Here is a 21,933-nt window from a genome sequence, read left to right on the forward strand (position 1 = left end):
ATATTCTATAAAAAAATTAAGGAACATTAAAAAAAGAATATTTTCCAAAACCTCAACTGGTGTTGAGGAGCAGACTGTACATATATGTATATAATATATGTACATATATAAATATTTTATTATAACATAAATATGATATATATATCAAACCTGTGCTTGTGCTGTAGATATTTTTTTATTCCCTCCTGGTAGATATGGACCGCAAACAACAAACGCAGTTTTTTTTCAAAAACTACAAAAGCAGTTGTTTGTAGCTTTTTGTAATTTTTCACAAATCTTGAAGACATTTTTTTTTTATGCGATCCAGAGGGACCTCGTGAAAAGTGTCACTTAGGAAATATGTTAAAGCGTTATGAAATAGCAAGAAAACCTTTCCAATCCCAACGATGGACTTTTGATCAGCTGTTTATAAATTTCGTGATAGTTTATAAATTTCGTGCAGTTTTAATGAAATCATCTTTCTTAAATTTCCGATTATTCACTTAAACAGAGAGAGAGAAAACCCATCTTAAAAACAATCTGAGTAATTCGGAGGCGGCATAAAACTGTATGCCACCCCGTTTGTGGAAAAATATCAAGACGCATACCAAAAATTGGCCAAACACCCAATAAAGAGTGGAATCGCCAATTATGTATATGTCGTATAAGCCGTGTAACATTTGTGCCTTTTCATTCTGTGGTTAAACTTTCCTCGTATGAAATAAAGTATACGCAGTGGATTCCTCTGTTTACTTTATCCCCTTCGAAACTGTAAAGCGCTTTAAAAAATTAAATTGATGAGAAAATGAAAAACTGAGTATCCAGCATTACTACATAAAATATAGTATATAAAAACATATGTATATATAAATATATATAAAAAATGCTGCATAAAATATAGCACGCGAGCATGTAAAATTTTTCCTGCATAACAAAAGAAGTGTATTTTTGTCGTACGGTGTTATCTGCTCAGTGGACGATGGAAAGACGAATGAATCACTTAAAATTTAAACATGATCTAATTATATTCCTATTTGAACCATCTCGATTTAAATAAGGTAAATGTCGTTTTCCCCTTCTCAATTTAAGACGTTACCTGATCAAAATTATGTTCGTTATAAATAGAGAGCTGACATTCTTTATTCCGAAGACTGCTGCCTCACTTGAACGCAGTAGTCGTAAACACATTTCACATAGCCAGTAATTATGAATTTTGTGATGTATGGCTTTTCAAATCATCCCGCCTGAAAGTATGCAAAATATAATAATAAAAATACGCTTACATTTACTTGGAAGCACTGGCCTAAGTAATATTTCGTTTATGAGCTGGCGGCTAAAAACAAAAGCGATTAACATCCATTAACTACTTTTCGAAACATTTTATTTATCGCATTTCCCTCTTTGGAATAGGATAGTACCAAATATGAAAATATGATATTATATTACTTATTTGGAACCTTATCAACGAGGCTTCAGGCCTGGAAAATCTACTACCGTTCAGAATTGTCATACACCATCTCTTTGCCGATTTTAAAGGCGCTTTCGACAGCACGACAAGGATATAGCAAACGCCACAATGTCTAAAGTTGTGATCACCGTATACTAATGCGGCTGTGTAAAATTAGGTTGAGCAATAATGATGTTTATAAAATATTGCATCGGACAAAACACTCGCTATTATGAGAAGAAACGATTTTCGCACTTTGTTAAATTTGGCCGAAATTACTTATGTGGTTATCGCGTGCATCAAGAAGAAGTTCGCTTTTTTAAGTTTTAAAAAATCCTCGTATTATCTTTGATTTCTCTTACCATAGGAAAGATTAAAAAAAAAACGAGGGTTGGCTTGAAATGGAGACACGAAAAAATGTGTCGTTATCTTGCTCAATCGTCGTTATCTTGCTCATTCGTCGTTAACTTGCTCATGCGTCGTTACCTTGCATGAACTGCAAGCGAAAGCGCGGAACGAACGACAAAGAGCACAATCGGCCCCCGCATTCGGCAACGTTCATCATCTGACTCTCTCCTACTTGAGTGAGCATATGTATGTATGTATGTATGTATATGCGCATATGTATATAAATTCACATATTTGTATTTGCATATGCCTTCTTCCTGTGTGCATGGTAATGAACCATTTCTCTGTTGAGTATAGGAAGATGATAGGAAAAGTAGGAAATGAAAGGGGGTGTTTCGAGTGTAATGTGTCTTGAAAAAGGAAACTCTATGATGTTGCCTCTTAGTGTTGTTGACTTATTAACGTCTGATGCACAATCGAAATTGAACATATTTTTCATGAATTTGATAAATGTTTCGTAATTTTTCACGTTTGTGTAAATGTAACTTGACCTATTCCATTGCGATTCTATTTACCTCCTTCTCTATATCCTTACAAAATATCTATCAAACAAATAAAATTAAAATTTTGTTTTGAAAATTGCAACCATTGCATCAGTATTTTCTTATGACGTTGTCACGTTAAACTATCGTCAGTAAACCGACTTTACAGACAACCTCTTTTTTTAATAATATAAAGTGTTTTTAATAATATGAAGAGTCTGCGAAAGTAAAACAATTGAAATCAGTGTTTATCTTCACAGGCAAATGGCGTTGTGTGGTTAAAAAATGTTAAAATTAACTTCAAATAACTGGAAAACTAAAAGTTTCCGGCAGCTAAGAGTGGATATATGTAGAGAGGGGAGGGTCTCAGGACTCCAACGGTAGAACAAACATTTTTACGCCCGAAATCGGTTGCGTCCATTTCAAAGTTTCTCCAAAAATTTCAAATTTTATTAAAAAAAAAAAAATGCAAGTAAGTTAAAACAATCTAAAAACAATTAACATTTAGCAGATTTAATATAATTGACAATAATAACATGTCGCTTCTACGTGAGTTAATCTTGTTATCTATTATCTGTGTTTATCTCAGCTTGTTTGAGTGAAGCAAATGCAGCTCTGCTGTCAACAGCTGATAATGCAATTATAGAATTGCAAGTTTCCGATAAAATATACAATACTCAATAAAAAATTAAAAAAAAAAAAGATATATTTTTAATTTATGTTGTGTAGTTAATGTTATTGTGCAAATAATCATTACGCAAATTTAATAACCCCTTGAGGGCTATCCTACAATGTCCATTAATTCCGGCTGCATTGAAGATGAGCGTAATAAGATACCAAGAATCATGACGTTCCGGCCTAGCTATGAGGAATTCAAGAACTTTTCCAGTTATGTTGAGTACATGGAACGTCGTGGGGCTAATTTAGCAGGCTTAGCGAAAGTGATACCACCACGAGAATGGGTTCCACGCAAAACTGGATACCACATAGACAATATTAACATGACTATACCAGCGCCCATATGCCAAGTAGTATCAGGTAAGCAATGTAGATTCTTTTTCTCTTTTATTTATTTATTTCACGCTAGATAATTGTTTATTCTTTGTCTAGGTAAGCAAGGTGAATATCAACAAATTAATGTTCAAAAGCGTTCTATGACCTTGCGGCAGTTTAAAGAAATGGCAGAGTCAGAACGTTACCAAACTCCGAGACATTTTGATTACGACGATTTAGAACGGAAATATTGGAAAAATGTAACCTATATTGCACCATTCTACGCAGCAGATGTAAAAGGTTCTCTAAGCGATACGGATTTGCGAATTTGGAATATAAATTGCCTTGATACTATATTAAATTATGTTAATAAGGACTATGGCATTGAAATTGATGGCGTAAATACAGCTTATCTGTATTTTGGAATGTGGAAAAGCTCTTTTGCATGGCATACTGAAGATATGGATTTGTATTCCATAAACTACCTCCACTTCGGTGCCCCAAAAACTTGGTACGCTATACCACCCGCATATGGTAGACGTTTAGAAAAATTAGCGAATCGACTTTTTTATGAAAACTATCAGAATTGTAATGCGTTTCTGCGCCATAAAATGACACTTATTAGCCCACAAGTGTTGCGTCAAAATAAAATACCGTTTAATAAAGTCACACAAGAAGCGGGTGAAATCATGATAACATTTCCTTTTGGTTACCATGCCGGCTTCAATCACGGTTTTAACGGTGCAGAGTCAACAAATTTCGCATCAAAACGCTGGATTGAATATGGCAAACGTGCAAGCATATGTAATTGTCGCAAGGACATGGTTAAAATATCTATGGAAACATTCGTTCAGCGCTTCCAACCCGAGCGCTATGAAAACTGGCTTAAAGGAATTGATTTTGGTTGCCATCCGGAAGAACCTGGAAAAATTTGCGCAGCTCCTCCACCCACCATCAACAAATATCATTATTCAAAGAGGTATGGATTTGACATGTTTCGTTTCTTGTTTTTTGTTAATACATTTTTATAAATAGAAGACGATCAGAGTCAACCGAGTCGATAGCATCACAAAGTACAACTCAAAAAACTAAAGATACAATGCAGAAACGTGGTTGTACTTCACTAGCTGTACAGGAAGATGCTGCCACGAATGCGTGCTTTGCGAAAGTGCCCAAAATTATATTAACAAAGATAGATAGCGCCAGCAGTAAAAATTTAGATGTTAATGCAATAGCAATGGTACGCCTCAAAAAGATTTGGAATAATATCCCATGCGAGAAGGACGGTAAGAATTTGCTTACCAATGGCATAATAAAAAATACCAAACGAATGCGTTTTCAAACGAAAACCATCAAACTGGATGACGAAGACTAGTCTTGCGAAAAAATGTATATGCTCGTATAGTATATAAGAATTATGTATTTAGGATATGTTTTATATACGTATGATGAGACTGTTACCTCAATTAGTGTATTAAGACCACGGCAGTTCTAACAAAAAATTCAGATAGAATTTCAACACTTCTAAAATAGATTTATATGTATACATAGCAGTAGTAGGATTTCAATTTCAGAAAGTTGTTCGTACCATCAAAAAAATTTTATAAATATAGGTTCTTGGCAATGTTTTACGATTGGACTTTAAAAATCGAAATTTATACCTATGTATCAGCGTTAATACTCGTATACTGAGCTTTTGTAATAATTTTATAAGCGAGGCAATAATGCATTTGATTATTTTTCTTCAATCCAATATTCGCCACACATAAAGTTGTATAAATATAAATCATCGATATGATATATATACAAAAATCATTTATTATATTTACTAATAGGATATTCACATGAGCATGCCGTAAGCTCCACTGTCGTGAGAACCCCTTTTTTAGTTGGGATGCTCTCGATATTTTTTTGTTCACAATCTTATACAATTGCCATAGAAAATATTTTTCTTACATGTTTAAATATATAATATAGGTACATACATACATATTATATTTCTGACTATGGGAAATTCTTACAAGTCAAATAATTTATGCTATATTTCAATTAAAAATAAATATAAAAATTTAGTTAAGAAATATTAAAAACATATGTACATATTGTAGATATGTACCTATAAATCCTATTTTACGGATGCTAACAACGGTCTTCATAATCAGGATGTGAGGAAAGCCCAAGACTTATGAGATTTATAAATATTTTCAGATCATTAATCTTTTTTTAACACAGGAAAATATTTAAATAGCAGTAAATGTATACCTTCACGCTCGACAAGGTGACTTAAGGAAATCGGAGAAAGGCTAATGAAAAATGTTTTTTTCTAAAAGTATATCCGATTTTTGAGTACTCAAAGCTATCATTTATACATATACACATATGGTAATTAAAATAGGTACGCTGCCTTTATCTATCGATTTCCTTGTGCCGCACGGAAAACTTTAAAGCTACTATTGCAATTTCGCTTTTTTTACAAATGACATCACTACTTCGTTGTGAATTTAAAATACACTTTATATTAAGTTGCGAATCGGTTATTTTCATAAAGGGTAATTTTGCGTGGCCACTAAAAGGTACTTCGCGGTCTACTTTTGCATTTTAATTAATTAGATTTAGGTAATTCATTTAATAACTAATAATTAATATGAATTTCTTCCAAACCTGGTACGTGCGCAGTATTACTCAGTTGAGGAGCAGAGACTTGTTGTCAATCTTCGAAAATCACAAAAATCGTAGAAATTCATCGCTGAGTCATTTGGACGGTGCACAAATTTTGTTTTAAATGCCCTTAAGCCCAAAACAATTCACAGAACGACATGGGGGTAAAGTAAAACGGCTTGCACCACTCATAATTTAATTGTGACTCTTGCCAGAGGCATCTCTTTAAGTCATCAAAAAGCATTGCAGCTGAAATCAGCAACGTAATATCGGCGAAAACTGTACGGTGCCGATTGTACAACATGAACCTACCGGCAGAATAAAGTTTCTTTATTGGAACAAGCAATTTTGAGGAAGAGGAAACGTTTTGCCCAAGAGCTCAACTCATGGTGTGTGCCCTCTGGTATGAATACACATATATTGTATACACACTTTAGAACGATGAAACAAGAATTTATTTGGAAATGATGCTGAACGAAATGTCAGATGTCTTAACGCGGATCACAAAAAAAATCAAGCACGGTGGCGGCAGCATAATGATTTGGTTATTCTCCATACTAAGCACTTATGCACCTCATAAAAAAAAACGGACAAATTTATTTACAAGGATATACTTCAAGAGCTGATGCTAACATTTGCTGAGGAGAATATGCCACTTCGGTGGCTATTTATGCAGGACAATGATCCAAAAACCTTCTCAATGTGAATGGATTTTACAAAATAATTTTAAAGTTATGTATTGGCCAAGACAGTCTCCCAACCTAAATCCCATTGAAAACCTTGAGGAGGTTTAAAGAAGCAATATGGCAAAGAATCAAAGAACTATGGTATTCCACTCCCACAGAAACCTGCCTTTTGATTATCCATTTTATGCGAAATCGAATACAAAAAGCCATTGCCACTTATGGACAAAGTGGTTATTGATTAAGCTTCGATAATTAAAAGAGCATTTTTAAGTCATTTTGGTTTCGTATATATTTCTATTTCGTACCTATTTTAGTGACCAAATGAATATTTACTTTTGTTCCTATTATCACTAGTTTAAGTTTTAAACTATTTTTGAATTATTGTTTTAATTTGCCACAGTAATCTATGAAATATAAACCACATACAACTGAATATTTGTTATTATTAATTTAAAAAAGTTGCATTTTTCGTATGAATGTGGAGGGTACCCATTTTAGTGACCATATGTGTATATACTTGTGCTCATCGAAATAGCTTTGTATTTGTATAACTGTATGAAAAACAAAACTGGTATCTACGTAAAAATTTACTAAGAGCAAATACAGGAAACTGTCATACGGTTTCAGAAAACTGACGAAGAAAGTGTTGAGTCGATTTACAGTCGGTTCAGAAAGCTGTGCTTACATAATTTACGACGTGAAAGCGGAATTATATGGAAATGATATAAAAAGTTAGAAAACGTCACGCATCAGGACCAGAAATCGAAATGAAGGTAGGCACAATGTTAGTCGACTACCACTAATGAAACTGAATGAGAGGTATTTGAAAAAAAAAAAAATTTAAATATCTTCGTTTAATAGTCAGATATGAACACCTGATATTTAATATCCACTAGCGGTAACTGGCCACGGCACCTTGTAAATATTAAACGAAACCCCTTTTTACATTCAAGGAAAGTCACTTAACATCGGTGAATATTATTCAACACTCATGATGAATTCTTAACATAGAGAACCTATGCGGAATTAGTTAGAGAGTAGTTGCACTAAGAAAACCGACGAGCAGTTATAAAGAATGAATGGAGCAAAATTATTTCTGGTCACTGTGAGGCACCAGTACGCACAATGAGCAAGCGTTGTAGGGAAAATTCTAGTTTAGAAAAGTACGGGTTTTGAACAAAACGAAAATTTCAAATGTTTTTATTGTCGAAAGTACGAACACTGCATCAACATGAAGAATAATTAAGTTTTCTAATTTTAATGTAAACATTTAACTTAAGAAAACTAAAATATTTAATTTTAAGCCATTTCCTCAATTTACCAATAAAATTCAACTTTCAACAATATCGTCGTATCGTTTGACTGATCACATACATATAAGTAATTTAACTTTATCAATTTCACAAACGGCCATTCATTTGGGCGTGTATTCGATACTAAAAAAAGAACGCAGCTATGTGTTAGTGGCACCATGATGAACTCCTAAAAGGGCTTGTCAATAGATCTGCGCGACAGTCCATTGGAATATTTGCTTGTTAAAATTTTATGTTTTAATATTGCTTAAAGTAAGTTTTAAGGCTAATAAAAATTTATAATAAGTAATTTATAAGATCAGGCTAGCGTTTACCATTGTGGTTTCAATAAATCTAATTCCTTATTAGTCTAAAGGACCGTAGGAGAGCATATTTGTATTTTTCAATGATTTTAGGTTCTTTAGGTGCTTAAGTTTAATATTTGCTGTAAATTTAAAAGCATCTTAACTGACACTAACTTTTAACTGACGGACTCCAATAGCATGATATGAAAATGAGATTTCCGCTAACCAGTGACCAAACCAAGCCATTGATAAAATGCCCTCTATTTCGATGATTTCCTAAAAACGAAACGTCCAGCTGTGTACTTTTATTACAAATGATCCCGTTTTCCTCCATACATCCATGTATAATATGTAAGTATGTATAATTGTAAATGCCCACACACATTTGTAAGATTTTTATAATTTAACACAAAATAAAGTATCCAATTATAAATACTCCCAAGAAAAGTTTTTATTAACGCTGTGTTTAGTGTATATTGAAAGGTGAGCAATGTTTGAGACAAATCTTTTAATGAAATCAGACTGTTTTACTTCAGATGTGACATAGTTTCTTAGATAACATAAAATTGAAGTCTCCATCGTTTTTTTTTTTAACATTTCCATAATTTATTAAATTATTATTATTCTATTTTTTTGTGCAATGAAGGCCCTAGTAGCCAGTGTGCTAATTAATTTAGGGTTTTATTGTATATATCCCCTATAAATAATAATACCCTTTTTTTGTGAAAAATCAAAAATAGGAAGATTTTGAATGCACTCGAATATCTTTTGTTTTTAATTTTCTCTCAAAATCCTTCTGTTAAAATAAAAATCACACGTTTCTTGTTTCCCTTAAAGTTCGCAAAAAAAAAAAAATATAATAATCGGGCAGTGGCCAGAAAATTTCAATGAAGTTCAGTGAATTACTGAACCTGTTTGAATAATCGTCCAAACTGATTTTCTTTTTGATTTGAATCTCAACATGCACTGAAGTGTTTTCCAACATAGGCTTCACTTTAGACCACAGACGAATTGGCAGAAAGCTAATTCGGTTCGTATAATAGTTCGCAATACCTCTTAAATTCTATATTCGCCTAAGGATAGACAACTGAAGCATTGATAAGTTGAGTCTAAACTCCCAAACGATGGTATGCAAAAACCCTTTCTTAGTTTATTGCATATATATGCTGACACCCTTTATTGGGTGTTTGGGCGAGCTCCTCCTTCTATTTGAGGTTGATGCTTTTTTCAAAGATGGAGGCTAATTTTCAAAAAAATGTCACCTCCGAACGGCAGAGATGGCTTTTAAGAAGATATTTTTTTGGGCAGAAAAACACTTGGAGGTTTATCAATGCCTGCCGAGGGGCGACTGCTATTAGAAAAAACCGTGTCTATTACTTAGCCATTCGGCTAAGGCGGCCGCTCCCTTTGAATAGGTGCATATATGAATTTGTGTCAATCTTGACATCTCGGCCTGACATTGTCGCCCATATCAATGTTAAAATATCAAACTCGTTTGTCTAAATTAAATATATATATATATATATATATATTATATATATGAAAAATATATGAAAATTAATACAAAATCTGAATCAGATCTATTCTCTAAAATTTCCAATAATCTGAAACTAAAAACCAAAAATGTAACCGTAACCTCAGTGAGAAAAATTTTAGTTATCTAACATTTTATCAGTCAAAAAGCCACCTTATTCAATACCTGTTTCCAGCTCCATTATACTTTTATAATTTTTTATAAGTTACTCTGGAGTCGTTCTTTTGTGAACGAAATCCTCAGCAACCTATTTGTCTTTTATGTGCGCTTGGTAATTGAAAAAAATTCAATTGATTAGATTTGGCAAATTCCCACCAATGATTTAAAGGGGAGAAAGTAGACCGCAATTCAAATTCAGTGTAGCTCAGCATTCACGCCGTATTTAAACATATGCATTGAAAATTACTTATTTTATTTTATTTGCATTACATATCCGATGAATCTAATAATGAAAAACATACAAGTAAGCTCAATTAGCAAGTAATTTAACTTCGAATTAAACTGAATGACCACATGAGCGTGATTTTTTTATTGTTTAACAGAAAATTGAAATATAAAATAATTATCATCGCGATGCACGAGTTGTTTTTATGTGCAGTTGTGATTGAGTTTACTGACTTCAATGATTTAAGTAAAACATTTATGCCAAATAACTGTAAGTATCCTTCTGTCCCTCCATACGCTCCAGATACTCCTTTTCAATCAGAATATCAATGCATTTCTTAATCACCTGCACCTTAGGTTTGAAGCGAGACGCCAACTGGTTGAGTACCTCAGTAATAAGCTGTGTATGGTTAAGCTTCTTACGCATTTTCATTATTCGTACAATGGCGGCTTGTATAAGCATCTTACGATCTTCCTCAATATGCTTATGAATTGCTTCTTGCTCCACTTTGAGCTCAGTCTTTAGTGGTTGATTGATGTTAATACGAAGCTTCTTGTTTTTATAATCCAAGAATAACTCCATCACAGAGTTGGGATTGAGCGAATTCTCATCATCAGCGCAAACAAGCAGCTTTGCTTTCATTAAAATCTGCAGCACCTGTAGATCGTTTAGAAGACAGTAAATAAATGTAACATGTAAATGCAAAAAAAACATTACCTGTTTCAGATGTTCTAAGCTAATTTGGGTATTTTCTTGCAATTGCTGTAAAGTAAATTTTGTTTGGTCATTGAATTGTAAGAGCACAGCCATTTGAAACGTGCTTGCTTGCAAGGTATACCGATTTCGGAAACAATTTGTAACCAAATCACCCTTGCACAAATTATACAGCCAATTCAGTTTGCGGCCTGAATGCCGATTAGCATAGAATTCATTAAACTGTTGTACAGAACGCTCCAATTCTGAGGGCAACAAAAATGTGGTGCTCTGGTTAAATGGCCACGAACCCGATGACAATACTTCAATGCTAAAATCTATTTCTTGTGGTATTCTTGAGTTTACTAAATGTTGCTTGAAGCTTGCATTCAAATCCTTGGATAACCCAATGTCTTGGAACATGCGTTGCAATTTAATGGTGTATTCATAACCGCAAGTTTGCTTCAATTTGGAAATCATTATCGCCTCGGCATCATCAGAAGCAGATGTATGATATACCAGACGTTTGGCAAGCATTTTTGAGTAGAACTTTTGGAATACGTCCTTGTCCTCAATGTATTTAAAAACTACCATTACTTGGTTCAGATTATCTTCGAGTTCCTTATCTTCGGGATTCTTGGAAGATTTCTTCAGCAACAAGTCACAATATTTGGCAAGCAATTCTGGTGATTTGTTGGCGCTAATTGCCTGTGTTACTTCGTTCAAATTAATGAATTTCTCGCATGCCTTGTCAAGTGCTGCCACAAAACCATTGTCGTTGTTAAAGGCCACCACCACGAGACCATGGTATTTCTTATGTACTTCTAATATGGTTTGCACGTACAATTTAGGATCGTTGGCTGCTTCGGCACCAGCTTTCTTTATGGCCTCTGTGCCTTGCTCTAATATGTGATCACCCAGTATACGCTTAAGATCGGCTAAATTTTCCGGATTACGTGCAACTAAACTGTACATGCGTTTTAAATCATCATTTTTATTGTCGTTAAGAAATTTCTGAAACTCGGCACGAAATCTCTCCAGGTGCTTCTCAATTAATGCCTGTTAAACGGGATATTAGAAAAATTAACACTATATAAAATTAATAATTTAAATATATGGAGCGAACATCATACCTGTTCACACGTCTTGATCAATATATTATGTGTGCTCTCATGTAAATAAGAAAACTCGTCACGATTCACTCGTTTGCTTTCTTCGTCAAGGCGATCTTCCACATGTTTCAGATAATCAGATACTGAATAGCTGCTAAGATACACCTCAGATTGTTTTTTGTAAAACTCTGCAGTTTTCTTTATAAATTTATTCTCAAAGTGCTCTCTGTAAACGGACAATTTCTTGGAATTATCAGAGTCTGATTCTTCTTCATTGAAGCCCAATTCGACGTATGAATTTATGACACTCTTAATGAGGTGGCGATTTATAGTTTGAGAGTTACGTTCCTCTTCAATGGATCGTAATACGGCATTTGTAACTGATTCATTCAGGGTTCTGAACAGATTTTCCTTCCACGTGACCAAGGCTAGTCTATATACGTCATAAATACCTTTCTGACCTTCCTCGCATTCTCTTTTCACCCAGTGTCTGTTTAAATAACTGCAAATGCCATTTAAAACCTTGCTTGAAAACTGATACGATTCCCATTGTTTGGTGTAGTGTGTCAGCAGTATTTCTTCACCCTCAATATTATCAAACGCCTTCTGTAATCCGGTTAAATAGGTTTTGAGGAACTCTTTGAGACGGTCATATAGCTTCTTGCCGACCAACTGTGCCCCACCTGCCCGTGCCGTCGACCGTTGCACAGTATTCACACTTGTGCAATAGTTATAGACGTATGTGTACAGGTGCATATACCGATCGGTCGAGAGGTTAGATTTTTCTGGCTGAAACACTTGCTTAACGCCATCCTCCAGATCGTTCCATATTTCATCGAGACTTGTTGGTCTCACTACGGCGTTGGGACGTTGCATTTTCTTGGCTAGGGGCGTTGATGCGCAAGAAGTGATGCGTGTAGACGTCGCAGATTGAGGCGATAACGGTGCTTGCTGCTCGTTCGCTTGTCTTTTTAGGGCCTTGGTCCTCTTTATTTTTGTTGAACTTATGATTGGATAATCTCTGAATAAATTAAAAACTAAATGAAAGTTATATACTAAGTATATATGTATATAAACATGTGAATTCAAAAATGTCCGTAATTATAAAAATGAACCATCAATTTACCTAAAAACAAAACAGTTTACGCTCAAATATGTCTTTGTTTAAACTAAAGTTTTCTGAGGGCAAAAAGTTAGGAAATATAAATGATGACTTTTCTTTTTCTACTTATTTTTTTCTGTTGCCATATCGTGTTTTTTAAAGTATTCGTAAAGTTTTATATATTTAAATATGCAATTTTTACGATGCCAACGACATTTCTAAATTTTATATCACTAGCTTCACAAGCTCTGTCAATTCAAATTGGTATTATTTTTGCATAAAGATTGATTTTCCCTTTATAATGGTGTACACAAAAACATCTGGCAACAGCCTTCCAACTTTCCAATTTAATTAATATTACCTTGTATAAGCTATATTTTTCTCACTCATACTAACATATTACTACTCCATATGGAATGAGGAAGTAATATGATAAGAAAGAGATACCTTGATTTTGCAAACACTTTCCGAAACAATTTAATTTTAACTTTTTTCCCAATTCTAACTACAAAGGTTTACAAGTTTTGCTGGGGTCAACAATTTTGTGACCTCGGTGCAGTTACTTGGCTTCCAATTTGCACTTAAATATGGTATTAAATTTTCTGATTTTTGCATTACACTACACATTATATTCCAATTCAACTAGATTAATGAAAACCATGAAAAATAACCCCACATACGAGCTTATATATGCACATATGTAGATGCATATGTATGTTCACGAACAAGCATTACCAATTTGTTTTTTCTAGAGTATGCACATTTCTTAATGTTCATAACTACAATATTATCTATTTTCAATTACCTTTTACACTATTAATTTAGTTCTACTGGTATACTTTCAATATTTTATAAATTTGTTGTGGAAATAGTTCACGCATAATTGTCTTTGTATACAAAAATGAAATGATTTCTTATGCCTTCACAAAACGATGACACACGACACACAATCACGCAAGTATACAGTACAGTCTTGTTTCAAGTGGGCTTTCATTTTATGGGAAATAGTTTGGAATAAATATGCATTGCCACGAATTTAATGTATCTTTTCTAATTTATCAGACTTACTTCTTAGTGCCTTATACAACTTCGACGCTACTAGTTTAGGAAATGTTGAATATTACATCTATATTGATTGAAATAAGACATTTTTTTAAATAATTTAATTATATATTTTCAAGAAATTGGGTAGCACGCGTATTTCCATGCATTGGAAATACGTTTTAAGGATGCCACACTTAATTACGATCAAGTTTAGTGTCTTTTTAAATCAATGGTATATTTAATGTTTTATTAATTTTCCACAGATGATTAATGGAATTGTAAATCAGTTATATTTTTTAAATATTTTACAATAATAGAGATATTGGTCACAATAATATATTTCAAACATAAGTAAAGCGTTTGAGTACATTGGGAAGTCGGTGTTACCATACTTTGTCTAATTTCAAACATAAAACTTATTTTTGTAATATAAAAGGTATATTCACGTATTCCTCGGACTAAAGGTGCTGGCCCAATGCAGGCTGGCTTTGCCTGCTTGATTTCGATAACAAAATAAATTAATGGCAGGTGTGATCAATTCCTAATATCAAGCAAGAAGATTAGAAAGAAAAAATTACGCCTTTCGTACTCGATGTGTCGTCAGGCTCCGTTAATAAACAAACAAAGGGAATGTCAAGCAAGCACATCCAGGCTGCATTGGGCCTGCACCTTAAGTCTAGTGATACTGTCAGAGCGAGAGAATAACGCTAAACAGTGCGGAATAGCTATTTTGTAAAAAATGGTAGCTTCTGACAACTACAACAGAAATATAAAAATTTATTAACAAAATGAGGAAAATTAATAAACAAGTAACACGGCATCCAATAAAAAAAAAAAACAATATCTATTTAAATTTCAATCCTCTCGCTTTAGGTTAATTAACTATTTAGACAAACGTTATTTCGTCGCCACTGGAATTCGCTTCACTTGACAGTTGTTGTTGTTGTCATAAAGTTGGTTCCGATTTCAGCTAATACTTCCGTTCCGCCAGCTTCCTGAGAAACTTGCTATAATTTGAAGTTCTATATACATACATACATATCGTCACATGAAATCAAAAAAGCCCTAAGTTACATTTTAAAAATTTTACAGGAGAAGCAAAAAACCTTTTAAAATGAAAATGTTTTATTCACCGTCACCGTCACCGGCTTTTCGAATTTTGTTTATACCAACGTCATTATTGGATGTTGGATTATAAAATTTCAAAGGAACATGTATAATGATACGGTGCATGATAATCAACTAAAAAGTCGATTTTGAATTTTTTGTAACTTAGGGCTTTTTTGAATTCATATGACGATATGTGTGTATATGTCCCCACTCACATCGCATGCACATTTCAATATGCAAATATTAAAATATTAGATAATTCTTCATTAATATTAATTTTATTAGTCATAGTTATTCCTTGCGATAAAATGGAAATTTAACAACAAAAAACGAGAGTATATAAAGAATATTTAAGGTAATATTTTTGGGCAACACACAAATTTTGTAAACAAACTCAGGTGATATGCCTGTCGCAAGTGATGGCAAATTTTCTGTTCGTTACCTTTGCGTTTTCTTCTCTTTGCGAGAGATTGTTTGCTTACGCTCTTGATTCGGAGTGATGGCTTATTTTCTTATCGAACTCAACTATTTACCTGTAAAACTTTGTCGGACTAAAATTCTGGCAAGATAAAGCCTTGTTTGCTCCCTCAAGAAAGCGCCCATTTTACTAGTTTTTGAAGAACGGTACCGATTTCCAGCCAATGATGAAACCTTTTTATCATGGATTTTCAGTAAATTCGGACAATTACAGGATTGAACTAAAATTATATGCAATTTGAATATATTTGGGTAGTGCACAAAGTTTCCTATTGACATATGTTGTAGTTTTGAACAGTTTAGAGGACTTGCAAGCACAATTATGAATAATACTTGTACGGTACCTTGCGAATCCCCTAAATATATTTTAGCTGTTTGAAGTTAGCCACAAACGCCACACTCCCGAATACCCCAAATAAAACGAAGAGAGCAAATGTTATTACGGAGTAAATAATGCCACTTTCTAGGTGGACTAAACGAAACGAGGGAGCAAATAACATGCATTTAAATATTTTTTAAACACCTATAATTATATTCATAAATATTTTATTAGTATCACAAATTGGTTTCGAGTAGAATATATCAAACGAAAAATAGTCTTACATGATATTCGTGTCTACCTTAGCAAAGATTTCAGAACCATCGAATAAATATTGTATAGTAACATATCAGGCAATTCAAAAACGTTATGTTGATAAGAATATCGTTTAACGTAAGATAAGTAACATTTTAGTGTACTCAAATCTCATAATATTCGAATTTGTTGGCGACTAAGTTCAAACAAAGTTTGATCTTCATCATCACTATTACCATCTTCAATAGAAACTGGCAGAGGTACCAACTCTTGTGTACTGCGATCCCCTTGTACTCCATATTTACGTTCTGCACGTGATAAACGTAGCCTGTAAATAATCAAATTCCTAAAAAATCATTTATAAATTATATTTTTCAAGTAGCATAGTCACCTATATACTCTTACTACAATAAAGAACATTGCAACACCACTAAGCGTAAGAAATATGTAGAATCCTTTTATATATGAATCTGGTATATCATTATCATCAAAGTTGAGATTTGCAGGCTTTAAATGGTATTTTGTTTCTTCAGCTATATTTAGCAAATGCTCTTTGCGTATTAACGTTTTTTCATTTGGCGCACGAGATGGCAGTTTCTGTTGCTCTCCCACATCCGTACTGCCTTTGTCAGCAGTTGCTGCACTTGCATTTTTTGCTGTTGCTGCTTCTTGCTTACCAACTTCAATTGCTTGTTTAGGGCTTTTATCAGTGGCGACAATATGTAACTCAGTTTCATGGGTTTTTACATCTTCTTTCACAACTTCGCTATCTAGGGGAAGATCTTTCTTTATTGTCTGATTCGACGCTGCTATGTTGTTAACAGTTATCACCAGTAAACACAACAGCAGTAAACTACAGTTATCAACTAATTTTAGTAATTCCATTATATGTTTTTATACTGCTCCTGCAAAATATTATTTATTTCAAATGTTAATTAGTATAACTTAATTATCATATATTCACCTTTGTAAAATACACAATCCAATCACACATCATTTTCGCTTGTAGCGAAACAAATGTTTTCTTATTGAAAATAGTGATGCCACATTTAAAATCTTTTGTTAGAGATATTCAAGAGTAAAATGTAAAACAGTGTTACCACTATCAAAACCTTACGTTTTACATGTCGTTTGCATACGACAATTTTGCATAGCTATTCACACGTTTTTTACTAACTGTGTAACTTATGCCTAACAATACAATACGATGGCTGCTTCCATTCGTTCCCACGATAGTCGGTTCTACGTAATTGAAATGACCCGGATTTATACCCGGCCAAGGACTGTTACTTCAGCACCATTCCCTGTATATCTATGGGGAATGTGTGTGTTGCAACAACAACAACAACAACACTGTTTAAAAACTGCCCTAGGGGTCCAGATTACACAGTCGATTTTTTTTCTTTTTTAATTTTTTTCCAATTGTCTTTGAAGCATTGCCTTGTGTAAATCCAAGGTTAAAATTCAATTCGCTCATTATATTTTTTACACATAAGGTCCAAGATAAAGTAAGTGCCAAGACTTACGAAGGAAATTCTTACACAAAAAATTAATTGGATTATAAAAAAATTTAGAATAATTCTAATTTCTACAGTACTGAGACTTTCCAAATCATTAAAAAATTGTCTACCTACATTGGCGAATCTATGCCTAGATAGAGTGGAAAATGGCGATATAGTATCTTCCTCATATGGACAGTTTCTGCAGAAGTCATGTGCTTGCACGCCCATCCCCTGGGATAATAAGAATCAGTTCAGATTGCTTTTTTTTTATTGGTGGATACAGTTGGTTGTGTGGCCTTGGTTGTAAATGGAATTGAAAGCCCACTTTATTTAATACATTTTCCCTTAATTTTTCTACAATGAATTGAAAGCAGCAATAATTTGATAATTTACCGGCCCTTAACTCTATATCGGTGATTTCGATTCGCTATGTTTTAGCGAGTGGCGAATAGATGAAACAACTGGCATACATAAACATATGTTGGCATCACTGCAGCTATCAAAAATTATATTTGTTTGGAAGAGCCTAATTAATATTAGTGAGACCGTGTTCTTACAGGGAAACATTTGTTGCTTCAACGCGTTACTACCTTTTATTTTTATATATTTTTTATTAATTCATCTTAAAGCATAAACAGAATAACGTTTAGCTATTACAATGAGTACAATATAAAGATATTAACGCGCAATTTTCATCAAACAAATAGAAGAAAGAAAAGTTACGGTGCCTCAATATTTATAAATTCAAAATGAATGTGCAGCTGCTACTGTATGCCTAAAACAGTTTATGCTCTGAGCCATGGCACGCTTCTTCACCACATAGTATGGATCATGGAAGATGTTCCTCAATACTTAATTTTGGAATTGTTGGATAATAGTAATGCAAGATTGGCTTGAGCATATCGGAATGCCATATGTCCAGACCGGTTCAAGAATTTGGTTACAAAGCAGTAGTTTGGTGTGAGTTGTCAGAATAGAGTGTCTGCCGATAAGGTAAAGAAGGTTTTTTTTTAATTTTATTTCCAGCTTTTCACGCTTTTACTCGACAAGTACCCTGCAGAGCAGTTTATTACTTATGATGTTGATATGCTGTGGCAACGCCTTTTGAGTTCTCCTTCTCAATACGGTTGTTGACTGTAGACCAAAAACTAAACAATTGCAAGCAACGGAGCTGCCATGTGTGAGCACGACGGGCAACACCAATAGATATTTCGCAAAGTAGAAGCAATGTAATTTGCTCTGTATGAACACGGCCTAATGAAACTTGCCTAATATCAGGGGAGACATTTGGCAGCATTGACAATAGTGAGTTATGCCAGTTTTATGAGGTATAAAAGTACTCGCTAGTGCCAATCTTGCTGGATAACTTTTTTGTTGCTACCACGTGCAAAATTTTCGTCAAACGTACAGAGCCCAAACATAGCGAATAGAGAATCGAATCGAGAGCAAATCGAAAGCGCCTATTAATTTTAGACCATCCCAGCTGATTTATCTGATTAGTGTGCCACGTAAATGCAAATTCCTAACACGTAAACCTAGAAATCTGTGGCAAGTTGATGCGTAAAACCGTTTGAATGAATGAAATAAATTTAGAATTTTTTCCTAATGTTGTTGGAAATACTTATGTAATCTTATTGGGTATGGGAATAAGTTTCCGTCCTTTCCTACCCAAAGTTACGAATTATTTAAACAATTAATACGTACATTATATTATGTGAAGTATGTGCCACTGAAAGCTGCAACTTTAATCTTTCAGCCAGCATTCGGATTCCCCTAACGAAATTATCGAGTTTTTTTGACTTGATCTATTCATTGAGCCAGTTTGCGGTGCTCTCGTTAAATGTGAAGCACTCTCCAATAAAGGCTTACTGCATTGATCAGAACAGATGGTAATCCGAAGGTGCAATGTCTGGGGAATACGGCGGGTTCTTGCCCCTGAATTTTCCAATTCAGTCCCTTTAAGTATTTCTGGATTTAGCAACATGTGGCCTGGTGTTGTCATGCAACAAAACCAGTTTGCCATATCTACTGTTCCATTCCGGCCGCTTTCTTTGAGAGCTCGATTCAAACGCATTAGCATCTGTCGGTAACGGTCGTCAATGATGGTTTCAGATGGTTTAAGGAGATGCATAATATAATCTTTGAAGCAAGAGTATGTTTTTTCGCTGGTGATGGTCCTGGTTCTCCTGGCAGATCCATAGATCCATTTTTCATCGGCAGTAACGATGCGACGCAAAAAACCGTTTCTTTTCTCCCTATCAAGAAGCCTCTCATACGTCACCAAACGTCTCTCGATATCCCTCTTCTTCAATTGATGTGTCACCCAGTTACCTTTTTCTGAACCATTCCCATAGCGTGCAAACGTTTACCGACGGTTGATCTGTCAACATCCAACTCTTTAGACACATAATCAAGGGTTCGGACACGCGTCTTCATCCAATAATTATTGTAGTTGAGTGAGTATCTTTGAATTTTTTTTCAGTGCCCCTTTGCGATCTTTATCCCTCGCGTCGAAACCACTATTTACAAGTTGTATTTGATTAAGCGTGGTTACCGTAAATATTGATCAATATACGACACGTTTCTGCTGCACTTTTCTTTAAAAGGTAATAATGAAGCATGGCTTCCCACAAATGAGTTTTAGGCTTCAAGGTAGTAGTCTGGTCAAATACTCATTTTTATAGATATTTTTTAGGATTTTGTTTTAAGAAAATAAAATGCGATCATTTTGATTTTATAACATGTTATTATTGATATTCAATAGTTGACAAGCCACCTATTTTTGTTTTAAGGCACTTTGGTGCCACACTGCTACAAAAAATATGTAAAAAAAAAATTGTTTTTGTATACTATTTGATGTCAATAATACCATACTATTAAAATCAAAACGATCGCATTTTATTTTCTTAAAAAAAATCCCAAAGAATATTCATAAAAATCAAACGAATGTCAACTACTGCGATCGAGACCTCACATATACACCTTCAAATCACCAGTATATTACTAGAGCGAACACAAAAATAGTATCAGCAGCGACACCCTTTCTGTGTTAACTTAATTTTTTTCGAAATTGATATTTTTAGTGAAAAACACTCCTTAGCACTCCTGTTACGTAAAACAAAACATACAATGTTCATAATGATTATAGAATTGTTTTCAGAGCATTTCGATTTTTCTCGTATCTACATGTTCGAATTCAAAAACCTCGTATCTACTATAAGTATCGTATCAAATAAGTTATATCTTTTCATAGAAATTAAGTAACTCTAAACATTTTTATCGATTTACTGAAAATTATGATTTTGTAGATACTAGGTAAACAACTAGGTTAACACAGAAAGGAGACGTTAAGCTCGGCTTATGTGAAGCTCACATTTGAAGCGCTATATTCAAGTAAGGAAACAGTAAAAAAATGACAGCTTCACGCACTTCAAAGTTTCATTGTATCAGCATAAAATATTCCTCATTAATTTTATTGTCGAGTTTTGCTGACAGTTCTTGACGGGATATAAATCCGGGTCTTCATAGCGACATTTAAATTTATCGCGCCGTTTTGGATGTGGTCAACCGTTTTTGCCGTTGCTTGAATTCGAAATTCAGATCAATTTACTGCACAACTTAATGGAAATATAATATTTTTTCTTTCTTACTACTGGCACATTTAATTCTTTGGTTTTTTCCATTGGCAAGTAATATAGTACAACAACAATATATATGTACACATTTGCTATCGACTTTTGCACTTAATTGTGCACTGCTGAATTATTTTAAATTTAAAAGTCTCCAAGGCAATTTTTTTATTTTTGAAAATCACAGTCAGCTGCCTGTAATTAGCTGTTTTCTTACTTGCAGTTCTTGCATGTAAAAATTTATTTCAGAAAGACAGGCTATGAAATAACTAAAGCACCCAAAGCGTCAGTGTATGTTGGCGACTTACCTTTTCGAACTTTACCAAGAAAAAATAATACAAAACAATAAAACAACCACAAACTAAGTAGATTATTTAAATTTAAAATTATTTATTTAGTGGCTAAACTTTTAACTAAGACACACGTATATGTATATATAAACTAAATATTGTTTAGTGGATTTCTATTGCTACTTGCAAGAGGAATTTTATTCCGCAAATTCAAGTAATTTTATTATTTCA

At 33.8% G+C, this 21,933-nt stretch overlaps 3 protein-coding genes across 9 annotated transcripts; 1 reads left to right on the top strand and 2 right to left on the bottom strand.

The window, feature by feature from the left end:
* Positions 1-2,935: 2,935 nt before the first annotated feature.
* On the top strand, positions 2,936-7,999 carry LOC128866757 (probable lysine-specific demethylase 4A). The gene is made up of 3 exons (XM_054107727.1): positions 2,936-3,354; positions 3,427-4,288; positions 4,345-7,999. The coding sequence occupies exons 1-3, from the start codon at positions 3,108-3,110 to the stop codon at positions 4,682-4,684; spliced, it is 1,449 nt and encodes a 482-aa protein (XP_053963702.1). The 5' UTR covers positions 2,936-3,107; the 3' UTR covers positions 4,685-7,999.
* Positions 8,000-10,179: 2,180 nt separating this feature from the next.
* LOC128866584 (cullin homolog 1) lies at positions 10,180-14,236 on the bottom strand. Of its 6 annotated transcripts, none has more exons than XM_054107429.1 (4): positions 14,145-14,236; positions 11,996-12,995; positions 10,887-11,921; positions 10,180-10,826 (listed from the first exon to the last, which is right to left on the bottom strand). In XM_054107429.1, exons 2-4 carry the CDS (start codon positions 12,848-12,850, stop codon positions 10,425-10,427), a joined length of 2,292 nt encoding a protein of 763 aa, XP_053963404.1. In that variant the 5' UTR covers positions 12,851-12,995; positions 14,145-14,236; the 3' UTR covers positions 10,180-10,424. The 6 variants fall into 6 exon arrangements, with proteins under 6 accessions (XP_053963404.1, XP_053963403.1, XP_053963400.1 ...); XM_054107428.1 differs by having other exon boundaries at positions 11,996-13,011; positions 14,145-14,231; XM_054107425.1 differs by lacking the exon at positions 14,145-14,236 and adding an exon at positions 13,882-14,069.
* A 1,980-nt stretch (positions 14,237-16,216) lies between these two features.
* On the bottom strand, positions 16,217-17,354 carry LOC128866207 (uncharacterized). 2 transcript variants are annotated; one of them, XM_054106753.1, is made up of 3 exons: positions 17,246-17,354; positions 16,673-17,186; positions 16,217-16,609 (listed from the first exon to the last, which is right to left on the bottom strand). In XM_054106753.1, exons 2-3 carry the CDS (start codon positions 17,164-17,166, stop codon positions 16,453-16,455), a joined length of 651 nt encoding a protein of 216 aa, XP_053962728.1. In that variant the 5' UTR covers positions 17,167-17,186; positions 17,246-17,354; the 3' UTR covers positions 16,217-16,452. The 2 variants fall into 2 exon arrangements, with proteins under 2 accessions (XP_053962728.1, XP_053962727.1); XM_054106752.1 differs by having other exon boundaries at positions 16,217-16,627.
* Between the last annotated feature and the right edge of the window lie 4,579 nt (positions 17,355-21,933).

The sequence above is a fragment of the Anastrepha ludens genome, chromosome 6 (assembly GCF_028408465.1).
Source record: "Anastrepha ludens isolate Willacy chromosome 6, idAnaLude1.1, whole genome shotgun sequence".
Taxonomy (NCBI): Eukaryota; Metazoa; Arthropoda; class Insecta; order Diptera; family Tephritidae; genus Anastrepha; species Anastrepha ludens.